We start from the raw sequence: 14,811 nt of genomic DNA, 5'->3' as shown, positions 1-14,811 counted from the left end.
TGTACGGAACATTTTAAGAAAACATGATGGGTTGAACCTCGATTAATAGCTAGGTTAGACTCCAACTGATATGGGGATGTTAAAAATATCGCTAAGATAACAAAATTTTAAGACAGTTAAACCTGGTTTTATATCATGAAAATCAAATTCATTTCAAGAGTAAGGTATTTGTATTTAAAGTGAACATTGTATCGAAAAAATATATTTCCCATTTTCTAGACTAGGCTTGATTTAACATGTGGAGTAGTCATTTTACTATGTTTTATTGTAGAAGGCTGCATACGGAAGCGCATCTGGCGCAAGTACAAAATTGCAATCCTGGTATCTATGATGAGCTTATTGGCGCAAGTGTATTTTAACCTTCGTCAATAATAAAATTACAACAGGATACGAAAACATTTTGACGAACAACTATGATAAATATGAAATTCAAAATCCAGAGGTTGCGTCAAGGCCACGGTTAGTACAAATTAGCAAAAGTGTTTTTGAAATCAGGGATATCTGGTAATTCAGAACTTACAATAATCAAGCGAAATGGTCAGAATTATCAAAAAAGAAAGAATTATACAGATAAATGTATTTAAACTTCTAAACAAAATAGCTGTAAAACAAAATTGAGTTGTAACCGCCTTTCTACATGTTTACTTTGCTATTGTCTCCACAAATTCCTGATGTCGCCTCGTGGTCACAAAACGAAAATTTTGGGTGTTGTGTCATACACCCACTTGACCGTTTAAAACTTTCTTCATGTTTGAATTCGTAACCCAATTGTATATCAACATTACACATCTCTTGACCATCAGATTCCCTACAAAATAAATCAAAACTAAGATAAAAAAAAAAAAACCATCTCCATTAGATACTGGGAAAATAAATCGAATGGATAGGTTGCATATTTGGTCCAGGTTTTGAATATGATTCACAAACTTCCGAGAATAAGGTTCTGGTTAATTAAAAAAAAATACTCGTTTTGATTGACCTTTGGTAAAATTAGCATTAATAAACTAGTCAACAAAAGAAACGATACAAGGCAATGTATTTTCCATATATCAATAATTACCACATTGTCTATTTTTTACAGTGTTATTTTCGTATTGAAATCATTGATTTAGGGAAAAAACGCAATATTTTTTCTTGAATTTTTGTTTTTCCAAAAATTTCATTCATCGATATTAGAACTAAACACAATTAATAAATTTGTGTTCAATAAAGTCGTATTTTTTTCTAACTTTCTAATTCGGTCAGATTTTAAATCATATGCATTTGCTTTGTAAATGAATGTTTTTTTCATACAATAATTTTTACAGTTTATTTCTATCTATTATATCTTATGACAAATTGGAGTTCGAACTTGTGTATCATTTCTTTGTTGACAAATATTTATTCGCAGAATAACATGCTCCACATTGTACGATATCATTACCAATTTAAAGTATTAACTGATATCTTCAATATTCGAGACAAGCTCTGTATTTGTGCGTTACAACTTTCAACCAGTACGATAATATAGATTTACAACACGATCATGAACTAGTTTACTAGTATAATGGAATATCTTAAACGCATATAAAAATGAAATTTCCTTTCGCCGCCGAAAAAGTGTTGTCTCCCTTACTTCGTTCAGGACTCATCACTGGAAACCATGTTTCACCGAATTGCTCTTGGTTTATGTGTTATGTGTCTTATAGTGTTGTAATGTTTTGTGGCCTCTTATTAACCAAATAAGTAAACGGTACCGTTGATATTAATAAAAAAATAAATCTAATTTATTATTATAACGTAAACATAAACGTTATTTATACCGAAAAACGTATTGAGTTTTGATGCTACAATGTAATTAACCTTACCCAAAACGAACTGGATTACTATCCTTGGTGATATACAAACACTTTGCAGCCTACAAATCATATGAATACAGTTCAAAGATTTATATCTTTTTAATACAGCTTAGTGATCAAATACAAATTAGAATCAATCTAAAATAACTTTACAAGATTTACACTACCTAATGGAAGTTGTTATATATGATTTGAGTGCGCTTGATTATTTATATTTCAAAGATCTCACAATTTTTTTCTGATTATCAAAACCCTTTATACTACTGGATTATAAACATAAACAGATTTCGGATGCTTACAAACCAGTTTTTTTTGTTGTGTTGCAGTTTAAGCACATGTAGATAATCAATTAGAGTGCACAGTGTATTGCCTTGTAAAATTAAAAGTAAGTCCCCGAATTAGTAAGAAAAGTTTGACCAGACTTTTATCATAGTTTTGAATGTTTCATTAAAACATTTATCCATTGTATTCCTGAAATTTGTACTACAGTGATGAGTTTCTGAAATATTGTTTTATAGTCGATGTTGGAAAAGTATATTTCTTTAACGATTGTCACGTATGAAGAAAGCTCCTCATCCAACCTTTCTCATTTACTACTCAGTAAGTACTTACTAAGGTATCAGTTCATTTTGCTCAGATTTTTTCGTTAATAAGCAGCAAAAACGTTTTTAGGCCTTCCAATAGAATGTAACTGCTGTGTTTTCTGAATGCACTCTAACATACAAATATGGGGTCAAAAGTTGAATAAAATTCTGTTGAGTTTAATTGGTTGTTTTCATTTATAATTATAAATCATATACTCCAATGAGTTTTCCAAACCAGTGTGGTCTTAGTTAGAAAGATCCTCTCTATTCGTTTTGTTATAATAGAGGCATTGAACCCTGCTTTATAATTTTAAAAGTACATTTGTTCAGAAGAGTGATGTATGTACATTGTGTAGGCATTATGCTATACAACGCATGGCTTTCAGTTTTATCGTTGTATAATGTATGCACAGGCATTTTTAGTTTGTTTTTACAACAGATAGTAACAAATTTAGAAAATCTACAACAAAACAAGAACACATTATTAAGATTAAGCCAAACAAAGTTATCCCTGAGATATTTCATCATGAGAAGTATAAGCTGATAACAACAATAAAGCAATCAAATAGTGTCAAACAGTGTAGGTAACACTTGCAAACTTGGTAGAAAAATTTAACTCTTCTATTCAAATATCTCATACCTTTTGCACAATTAACAACTCAGATGAAATTTTAGAAAATAATTTTACCCCCTTATAAAAAGGAAACAATACCATTTCCTTATAATGAAAATTGAATGCTTTTGGATATGTTTTAATTTTAATCTGCTCATCAAGCCCAAAATAAGTCCCCTAATGACTTTAAGCGGTGATAGAAATTCAACGTTCAAATAAGATGTTGTTAAACTGTGAATATCTTTTAGGATTTAAATTTTTGACAACATTAAGTTAGATAACCCTGTATCTTTCATTAGCCTTTTATGATTCTAACCAGAATATCTCCCTGTCGTACGTCAATAAATCCTCCAGGTACTGGTACCAACACCTGTAAAATATATGTCATTTGAAAACATATTGGAGTCAATAAAACTGCTCTAAACATTGTCTATCTCTAAGGTGTGACTAGCCATAAAACCATTTCCCTCAGTTTTCGTTAGAAAACCTGGTTTGTTTCTGTTCAATCAATGTATTACCATTGATTAGAGGTATATTAATATTGCCTTTATTGAAATCATTGTAAACCATAACATTGACAGCTATGTCTTTATCTATTATTTGTCTTGCCTTTCACTTATTGTACTATCATGCCTACTGTGTTTATTGATTAATATTTTATATTTATAAAAAAACCTTTTATTTTTGCAAGCCAACATTCTTAAATGTTCCCATTCCTTTAGCATTAATTTCTGTTTATTAAAGGAAATAAAATACAGCCTCGAAGTACACTAATGAACTTTAAAGAACTATGTGAACATCATAGTTATTTGAAAATTCATATTCAATAATTTGTTCACGCATGGAAATGCCTGTACCAAGTAAGGAATATGACAGGTTTTTTTTCAATTCGTTTGATTTGTTTTAGGTTTTGATTTTGTCATTTCATAAGCTTTTAATTTTCCTTCGAACTCTGTATTTTATTATAATTTACTGTCTGTTATTGTAAGTATGCCCATGAAGTTCCTGCATTCAAATTTTCGGAGGTGTTTATCATTTAAAAAAAGCAAGAGGATAAATCAATGTTTTATTCAACAGATAAACGAAAGGAGTATTTTATTTACCAGTATGTAAGAAAAGTGGACATTTGATCTTAACACAGTTTAAAATAACCTTAGATTTTCCTTGTGTTAACTGGCTTGCCAGTAAAGTCCATGTACCGTTTCGAACTCTGAACACATCAGCCATATATCCTGTAGGATATAAAATTGTTTTAAATGAATATGCAAATAGAAACCACTATAACTATATTTTACCATGCAATCCATCACAACAATTACAGCAACGTTGATGTGATCACGGAAGACAATATGATTAAGGATTGTATTAATTGAAGTTTGTAAAAACATGGAGTTACGACACATTATTTTAATTTGTCCTTGTGAGGTCAAACTATATTGTTGTAGAATAGTGCAAATATTGCATACAATTAATAATTATCACGTTAAACTGAATAGATAATATCTTTTAGAATTATGAGATCATACAAACGCGACTTTTACTTACCAACATGATGTGTATGAACTTGAACAGCATATGCAACAACGTCAGGCTTATCCCAACGACACGCCACTTCAGCAAAATATCCTAAATTTAAAATAATATACGTAATAGGAAAACTTAGTTGGGAAAGGAAATTGAGTAGTTATTCATGACACAAAATCAGTATATACACAGATAAAAACAATGAAAAGTAAAGGAGCAGCGCTATTATTCCTGTTATTCGTCTCATACATTTTTGTAGTTACAGTTACAGAGTAAGAAATTCTCACATCACTACAAGTTTAAGACTATAAAAAAGTCCATGTGCTGTTTCGAGCACCGGTTTAAGCAGAATTCTTTTTAAAATGATGATCACGCCACAACTATGAACTGAAGAATAAGGCAAAGTAATGATATCATTAAAATAAATTTGTCAAAGAAATCAAACATCTACCTTCGTGTATCATTTACCAATATATATTACTTTTCTTTGAAGGAACACAAAACTAACAAATATCTGTGATTGTCGACAACATCAGTAGAAATTCTTAGCAATAATATCATTGGTTGATAAGCAATGACAACAGATAAATCTACATATATTTTCAATAATTTGATGTGTTTAATTAGTACAAATATACAATCTTTGTTAACAGTTTTAAATATTTTTAATAAATTCGTTCACGCAAAAAGGTACTTGTATTGTTATTTTTATGTTACAGGTGAACATAGTTTTCAATACGATATCCTAGGAAAGTGCTCCAGAAGATTAGACAAGAAACTGGACTGGTTGCCATTTACACGATACAATAACATTTATAAAGTAAATTAAAACAGTGTAGCAAACATAGACACAAATGAATAAATATGAGAAGCAAGGTAGAAAAAAGAAATCACAGTTAAAAAGTTACACAAAAACAAAATTAAAACGATAAATAAAACATACCCTTTTCCATGTTGGCGGGAATATACCCGTCAGTCAGCATTAAATGACTTTGATAGTTGTATTTTGTGCTAAGGGATTAAGAAATAAGTATACATTAAAGTAAAAGAATTCTTTGTAAATAAAAGATATAGAATTTTTGTTAACAATTAAAAATTGATAAGCCCAGAAACATTCAGCAATTCTATTTGCATCTTGTCAAATGTACCGGATTCCTAATTCATCTATTGGTTTTTCGTTTGTTGTAATGTACATAAATCGGATCAATTATTTTTAGTTTGAACTGCTATGCGTTAGTTATATCGGTCATTTTTAGCTTGCTATATTTATGCAGTGTGTTTGGGTTTTTTTTGGCTCATTGTTGAAGGCCTTGCGAAGACCCTTAGTTGTAAACTTCCTCATAATTGTGTCTCTGGTGGTATATGGTTTCTTGACAATCATACCACATCGTCTTACTATTATATTATTATAATGTTTTTGGAAACATTGCATCAGATGCACATGTTGACTTTACGGCTAAAACTGAAATTGATAAAAAAAAAAATACTTACGGCGTTTTGATAAATGTTAACGTAACATTGATTAATGGATATTTAGCATCTGAAACAAAAATTATTATTGATCAAACATTATAGTATGAAATTCAAAACAGTGTGGCTGTGGCCATTGATTGACACATTAAATTCATCCATTGACTGGGACAATTTACGTGAACGTTTGTCTGTAACGACCACTGTTCACGACGTACCTACGATAGACATTTAAACTGTGGGGTCACCAAAGGTTTCTTAACGCCTTTAATTTTAAAGTAATTCGAAAAAATAATCAGGAATAACCTTTATGTTTTGATTTATATAATTGGTATAAATCAAAACATCGTGTTATTTCTGATTAATTTTTTCGAATTACTTTATTGAGGTGTTGAGAACCTTTGGTGACCCCATAGTTTAAGTGTCTTTAAAAAGTACATAGTGATCAGTGGTCGTTACATACAAACGTTCACCTAAATTGTCCCAGTCAATGGATGAATTTAATGTGTCAATCAATGGCCACAGCCACACTGTTTTGAATTTCATTCTACATGTTATAAAATCACATATTATTTATCATCCATGTAATATGTATTATTTTCATTCGAAGGTAATATTTTTTGTGAACGTTTTAAGTTAAAAAAAAAAACTCTTTATGATAAACTTTTCTATAACGCTTGACATCGGATATCCCAAATCGAAATCTGCCGAGTAATCCAAATAACGATGAGCAATTCTACGAAAATACAAACGAGTGGTAAGTTAATTATAGATTCGATTCCTTCTGAGTATTATGTTCTGTGTGAATCGGTTTCATATTTTACCTACCCATCGTTTATATTGTTCGTGTTATGCCAGCTCGAGGTTCGAATTTTTCCGTGGATTTCAGATCGGGATAATCGTTGTGATAAATACATGTTATCCTTTGCGAGCTTACGGAGCATTCACAGATGTCTACTCTTCAATCGATTATAAAATAAAATTATTCGCTAATTTATGTAAAGTTCAACAAAATAACCTATTTATTTAGTAGACTGGTTGTTTCTTTTTTTCTTCATTTTTTGTATATCTTTCAGTGATTTTTGTGGAACGCCTTATGAAAATATCATTAAATAAACTTCCATACCGATAACTGCTGCTTTAGTGTGCATCTCAATACAAATATGCCTCATTATTGTAGAAAATCCGACTTTAAGTGATACGTCTAAAATAAACAGAAATATGCATGGTTGTATGTGCACTCTAAACTAAAATATATATATAAAAAAAGATAAGCATGAATTCAATGGAATATCTATAAATATCTGTAAACAGAAAATAACTGAGATCAATATACAATTTTATTCCATATTGCTAAAACTTTAGTAGATTTTTTCTATAGGAATGGAATTTTGAATAAATAAGCATATTCACTTGCGGAAAAAGTATACTCACCGCGCAAAACCCTGCGTGCTGTTCCGTGGATAATTTTGGTAAAAGAACGTTTGATGTACAATTGGTTTTGGTAATTAACCATTAAATACATTTCTCTCAGAATATGTAAAAAAACTGTCTTTTGTTTCGGTTAACATGTAGTTTTATTGACTTTTGAAAAACTGATATTCACTTCGGTCGTTGGCCTCAGAGAATATCAGTTTTTTTTCAAAAGTCAATAAAACCACACATTTACCTCATCAAAAGACAGTAATTGTATAGTATTGTCATCAATAATTATACATTTTGTATTAATCACACAAAAATATAAAAGGCGCAATAAGAGCAGTAAAGTCAAATGTCAAAGCTTCATACATTATACAATTTGGTTTAGCTAACGGATAACTGACACTATTGCCTTAAAGGTAAACAATGCTACCAGAGCCATAACTGTGAATTCAAATAACTGTATTTGGATCCAATATGGATAATGTCTTCGATAATAGTTTTACAATAGATTGACAATTTTATCGATTTGATATCCACTTTTTAACATCACTCTTTATGTGTTTCCTCTTTTGAATATTAGTTTTAATGTGTTTCTTCTTTTGAATATTAGTTTTAATGTGTTTCTTCTTTTGAATATCAATCTTCAGGTGTTTCCCTTTTTTAATGTCGGTCGTTATGTGTTTCCCCTTTTTAATATCAGTTCATTGTAGCGTTGCTGAATCAGTGTAATGGCAACATAGCTTATGAGTTGAGCGTTAAATACAAGTGGATTCCTGTTATTACGCTGCGTTGACTTTATGGTAGTTACGTCACCGCTGTTGCGAAGTTTGGTATTTACCTTTAGGATACGTCATTTTACCCTCTTTAGATCTGTAGTAGTCATCCAAAAAATAAACGCCTACTGCCCCTCCTTTACAATATTTTCTATTCTTTGAACATTCCCTACAATAATGTATGAACATGTGTATCTTTTTTGTATCTTTTTGGTAATAAGAATTATTTTCTATTGGTTTTGAACTGTTATCCTGATATTTTTCTTGCCATAGGCTCGTTTATCATTATATTTTTAAATATTGAATATCTCTAGTTGATATCAAGCGATATCCGATTCTCACTCGTTATGAAACCTATGCATGTGTGTGTAAATGTGTTTATTTTAGAAACAAATGCATTGTATCATATATTTCTTTCTTTCGATTTTAAAATTTGACGCACTATTGAGCACTGTTTAAACGTATTGGGGTTTTACAATAAATGATAGATTGTTGGTTCCTTAACGTTCATTAGCAAATATTTCCTGTATGATCAGAACTATTGTTTTAGCAGGAGCAATATTATTTTCTCTGCTTATCAGCTCACAGTTCTTCTGATTTCATGCAATTGTTCTATTTTTTTTTCTTCAATAGTTAAAAGGGTTTATTTGCTAAGTGCATATATAGTTTGTATTTTTATCTTAAAATCCAGACCGAAATATTTTACCATGGTTTATGGCTTGCAAATTCTTCAGGCTCTTCACAAAAACTTAAATCGGCATGATGAACGAACTCATGATTCATTTCAATTAAGGTGCTCACTGCAAAGTAATTAAAAATAAGGAGTATATATTTGAAACATTGCAGTTTATTTGAATGTCTTTGGTGATGAAACGTGGTCTCAAAAATATTTATAAGGTGGAGAACACAGGGGAAAATGTGCATATTATTTCTCATTTAGAAAATAAACTCAGGTCGCAATCCTTTAAATGGTAGATGAGAGTAGACTGTTTGAATCATTTGCTCAAGGAATGCAATTTTTGATATTTCTACTCGAACGTTGTATACTTTGACTACCAAAATGTTTTATTCTCGTGTACAACTGAGGTACCAAGCATCCCCATGCATATGGCTAAAAGCTGAATAATTCATTGTGTTCAAACTATATACAGATGAAGTCGCGTCTTCGGGATTTTTTTTATTAATTATTTAGTTGGTACAATAAATCAATTTTGGCACATTATCCAAAACATTCTCGACATTTAATTCATACCACTTGCATACTTGCATTATAAAAATACTTACAAACATATACTTCATCAAGTTCTTCCAAATATCTGGTGTAGCAAATATATTGGTCGGGCTTGAAAAGAAGATTAATGTATGCACTACTTTTAATAGACATATGTAAGATTGCATTGCTATATAAGTCGATCTCCAAAAACGTTATATATACAAAACAATGTAGTATATGGACGACAATAAATGAATATATAAAACATTACCCATCCAAATACATTAAAACGAAGATAAATATTTTTTCACAAACTATCCCTGATAACTATTTGCATCGATCCAGGTGTCTACAAATCACTTTCACTACCATGTTATGTGTAACGTTCAACCTATTTAAGCATTTTTGTAAGTATGATAAACGGATAAATTACCTATATAGTTTTATATATTAATACAACATGTTTATGTAACAGTATATACAAGTTTTTTTCCCGATACTGGTGCCTGTGGAATACGAACACAATCAAAATGTCCCCTATACAATATGATTTTAAAAGACATGGTGTATATTGCAAACTTATTCATTATAAAATGTTATGAAAATAAAACGTTTATGAAAATAAAATGTCAAAAATTGTTACTTGTAATAATATTATACCCCAGTCCCACTAGGCCACGATCGCACTACGATCTGTGAAAAAAATGCATATTTTGATGATCGTAGTACGGTCGTGTAGATCGCAGTAAGGTCGTATTACGGTCGTAGTGAGGTCTTTAAGATCGTGATGATCGTGGCCAACTTTGAACATGTTCAAAACAATCGTGGTGCGGTCGTGGTGAAATCAGGTCGTAGTAGAAGCGTAGTGAGAGCGAAGTAAGGTCGTGGTAAGATCGCAAAGGTCGCTGTACCATCGTAGCGAGAGCGTAGCGAAAGCGTGATTCTATTCGGAGAGACTGCGCTACGATCTCACAGCGACGTTATGACGACCTCACTACGACCATCACGTTCTCACCGCGACCCAACTACGCTTCCACTACGACCATACCACGTTAACATCACGCTGTTCAAGACCACAGTACGATTCTAGCACGCCCTTGCCGTCCTCATCACGCTCTTCTTACGACCTCACTACGTTCATACTACGACCATCATTCTCATTGTCATTTTCACATAAATATAAAATCTCTCCAGGTTTTGTTTCTCTGTATGTAATTAGTACTTCTTGTCCATTTTCTCTAACGGCTCAACTATGCTTCTCGTTTTTATATAGATTAGACAGTTGGTTTTCCCGTTTGAATGGTTTTACACTAGTAATTTTTTGGGGCCCTTTACAGCTTGTTGTTCGGTGTGAGCCTAGGTCCCATGTTGAAGACCGTACCTTCACCTATAATGGTTTACTTTTATAAATTGTGACTTGGATGGAGAGTTTTCGCATTGGCACTCATACCACATCTTCCTATATATCTATTGACACATCTATGTCATCTCTGCATCGTTCACTAAAATATCGTCGTTTGAGCTTGATGGACCAGCAATAGGTTGTAATTTAGGTTGAATTGGTCGGTCAGACATTTCTGCTGGATCAGTTTTCGTTACTATCAGAGCTCCATTTGCCTATCATCAACTCCTACCACCACGTTCACCTTTTCTAGTAGATTTTGATGGCATGGCTGTTTTGTTTCAGAGAAATCTACGTACTAATCAGAAATAGAAGAAATGGAACTGCATTAATATGGAACACGATGTTTACGTTATTGCTGAAAACGTAGAAAGATGTCGGTATGAACAAAGTATAATCGTGGTAAGAACGTGCTATAATCGCAATAGAAGCGTGGTAAGATCGTGTTGCAATCGGATAACTCGTGGTATTGTCGTAGTGAGAACGTGATGAGCGTTAAAAGATCTTGATAAGCGAAGTGAGGTCGCAGAATAAGCGCAGTGAGAACGTGGTTTAATCGTAGCGGGATCGTTGTAGAAGCGTAACGAGGACGTAGAAGAATCGTGAAAGCAACGAAAATTTATATTTTCATGCCGCTCATACCGCGACCTCAGCACGATCTGAATTTATTTTAGATCGCGGTGAGCGTGGTGCGATCGTGGTCTAGTGGGATTGGGACTAGACCAAGATTGGGACTAGACTACGTTCTGCTGGTAACCATTTTTATCCTGAACTTTGGTGCTCAGATCAAAGTCTTATGCAACTCCTAATTGGATGATGCAGGTTTGAAACTATTCTTAATCGAAAGATTATCCATATAGTTAAACAATCCCAAACATTTAATTCAAATTTAACAAAGTGTTGAAATATGTTCAATGTTCATCAATGCATTTATAAAGAAGTCATTGAAAAATTGAAAAGCATTATTTGCCGCATGGTGGTATACTTTAGGTTGTAATACAACGTTTACATTTAAAGTAACAGGAACTGCTGCAATTTTCTCTAGTATATTCATAAAAAAAAACATATTTAACATTTATGGTACCCTATGGTAAATGCATTACTGATTAAATATTTGCAATCTTGTAATCATTTACAACTAGCTATAGGCTGGTATTTATATACCAAGGTTAACATGGTTTTTGGAGACATTGATTCTTTTTCCACATAAGTTTTCCTGAAATATTTTAAAATAATCATTTCTAATCACCTGACGTTACTACTTGGTTGTTCATTTTTCTTTGTCAGAACATGGCTTTTTTTATCTGATTTGTATTATTATTCTAGTTTTGTAAATTGTTATTGCTCCAGTGAGAGAAACCAGTTAGTAAGTTTTGATATTTGTTCATGTAATTAGCTGTAGGACATATCCATTTTACATCTCACAGCTGCATACGTTATTGGATAATGGAAGAGTGAAACCATAGAGATGTAATACACGTTATACCAATACATTAAACTGATTAAGTCACGTACCGTCAACTGTCAACGAGATGTCATACACATCATACAATTTATATCGTAGCATCGTAGAAAACAAAAATGTACCTACTTCATGTATTTTAATAGTTGGAAATGAATGCTTCATTTTATAAATTTCCTGTCCATTTTCTCCATGATGAGCTGTTATGAAGGGAAGTTCCCGTACAGCTATTGCTACAAAAAATGTACAGATACAGCTATTACATTGTCGATGTTATTAGTCCACAATATGAGGTTAAGATTTGATATTAAAATTATCCGATAAAAATCATTGAAAGCGACTAATATGGAACTATTCAAGCTTACATTATAGGACTATGTTTTTATTATTCTAAGTAAACATAAAGACCAAATGTGGTAGTATACCGCTTTTCAAACACACAATTGAGAAACATGTAAAATAAAGTGTATACAATGATATAACCATTTTTGTCGACACGGTTCAAGAATATATGAATAACTTGTCTTAATTCATATCAGCCAAATATTTGTATTCAAGATTTTAAAAAATATATCTATAGAAGAGGGGCGAAAGATACCAGATGGGCATTCAAACTCATGGATAGAAAAATAAACTGACAACGCCATGACAGACAATTAATAGTACACAACATAGAAACCAAAAGACTAAGCAACACGAACCATTTCTACAACTGAGGGTGATCATCTCAGGTGCTCCGGAAGGGTAAGTAGATCCTGCTCCACATTTGGCACCCGTCGTGTTGCTCATGTTATTACAAACCCGGTAAATAGTTTAATTCGGTAGTCACATTTTTTTAAAAGGGAACAAGATTGTAGTATCGACATATTATATAAGACACATATTCGATATCATCTGTGAAATAGAATTATATCTTTAAAATATTTGTTTAAACAATTTACTCCGCTTGCATGTTAAAAATCCTTCGGTAAACGTGGCTAAAAGTTTCCCCCTTTATTAAAGAAATATCTATATTACTAATGCACCATCATATATTCTTACCTGCTGAAGGTAAAACAAGGAGCAACACAGCCAATGCAATCATACTGTGAATGTCTGATAACGACTCCAGTTTAACCGTTACAAAATACTTTTGACGATGGAGTTTCGTGAAAACCGCATCCTTATGTTGATACGCAAAAACAGGGAAATAAATACAGGACACGAATTATATTATTGTTTACCTTAGATATAAATGTTATAAAAATAAAACAGGACAAGAGGAACATCATCAATAATCAAATGCATCATGTCAACATTAGTTGAGATTACGATTACATAGTTTGAGGAGATACTTTGTCGTATTAAAGATATGATTGCCCTTCCGTTATAGTTTTAATTTTTATCAGTTTTATATTGAATCGTTTTTATTTATATATATGAAATACAATATTTCTAAGCTTTAAAAACATACGCTTCTGAAATTTTAGGGGGAATTTAACAATTTTCAAATTTCTGGTAGATTAAAGTCATAAGAAACGAGTGACCGGTGAAAAATAATATTCTTCCAATTCTTGAACTAATGCATACAAACATCCTAAACTTCGTCTTCTGTGCTCGAATTTATCATTTTTTTCGTGTAAATTTCGTATAATTGTCATTTTTTTTTCTCAATCGGTCAGTGTTGTTGTGAAAATATGGCAGGTAATTAAAGTTCGTGTTTTGAAGCCGAAGTTTAACGATTGTCACCTGTTTGTCAACAATTGACGAAAAATAAACAAAAAAGCATGGAAATTGAGCACGTGTTTAACATGTAAATTCAGATAATAGTTTATTTTAAGGACATCCATGCGTATTGTGGTCACCGGATTTTTACGAGATGGGTCACACTGAGGTCACCTTGCATACGGAAATTATGTCGGGGGAATAGCTTGCTGGAAGGAAGCTATTCAAATAAAGTAAACTTCTTCTAAATATGAATAAATTAAAGAATTTTCTTCAGAAAAAAGTATATGTACATAAGTTTTATAATGAAAACTATCCATTGAGTTATGAAAATCATATGCATTAATTTTTTTTGATTTGAGGTTTCTTATGACTTTAAAAATGTCTGTGATATTATAGCAAATCGAGCACCCTTCTTAATAAGACTTTTGGTTAAAGAGTCGAACCGATTAACATATAAAAAAAGGTAAAAACTAGACCAACCACTTATTTTTCCCCAGAACAAAAGCACTATAATATTCAAATCATCGCCAAACTTAATCCTTGAATGTCCGACATAGATTTTAGAATTAAAAATGGCATTTATAATAACTGCTGGTATTTTGTTAGGCTTGTTAATGATTCGTTGTTAATATTGGAGAGTTTCTGCCACCAACATTGGCAATGCTGAATACAATATCTAATCTATTTTTACAATTTGTTTACTAAAATTGTATAAAAGGGAAAATTGCACAGGCTTATAAATAATGTGTATTCGTGAGCATAAATTTGTCAAAAAAGAGTACGATCATATATGTCTTAAAATT

General features: G+C 31.7%; 1 protein-coding gene across 1 annotated transcript; it reads right to left on the bottom strand.

Moving 5' to 3' along the window:
- Nucleotides 1–562: 562 nt before the first annotated feature.
- LOC139481291 (peptidyl-glycine alpha-amidating monooxygenase-like) lies at nt 563–13,489 on the bottom strand. The gene is made up of 13 exons (XM_071264480.1): nt 13,343–13,489; nt 12,431–12,534; nt 9,509–9,566; nt 8,931–9,024; nt 8,290–8,393; nt 7,156–7,233; nt 6,051–6,099; nt 5,503–5,570; nt 4,581–4,661; nt 4,188–4,267; nt 3,352–3,405; nt 1,848–1,897; nt 563–808 (listed from the first exon to the last, which is right to left on the bottom strand). Exons 1-13 carry the CDS (start codon nt 13,383–13,385, stop codon nt 634–636), a joined length of 1,038 nt encoding a protein of 345 aa, XP_071120581.1. The 5' UTR covers nt 13,386–13,489; the 3' UTR covers nt 563–633.
- Between the last annotated feature and the right edge of the window lie 1,322 nt (nt 13,490–14,811).

Source organism: Mytilus edulis, chromosome 7 (assembly GCF_963676685.1).
Source record: "Mytilus edulis chromosome 7, xbMytEdul2.2, whole genome shotgun sequence".
In the NCBI taxonomy this organism is placed as follows: domain Eukaryota; kingdom Metazoa; phylum Mollusca; class Bivalvia; order Mytilida; family Mytilidae; genus Mytilus; species Mytilus edulis.
This window is presented reverse-complemented; position numbering and strand designations above follow the sequence as displayed.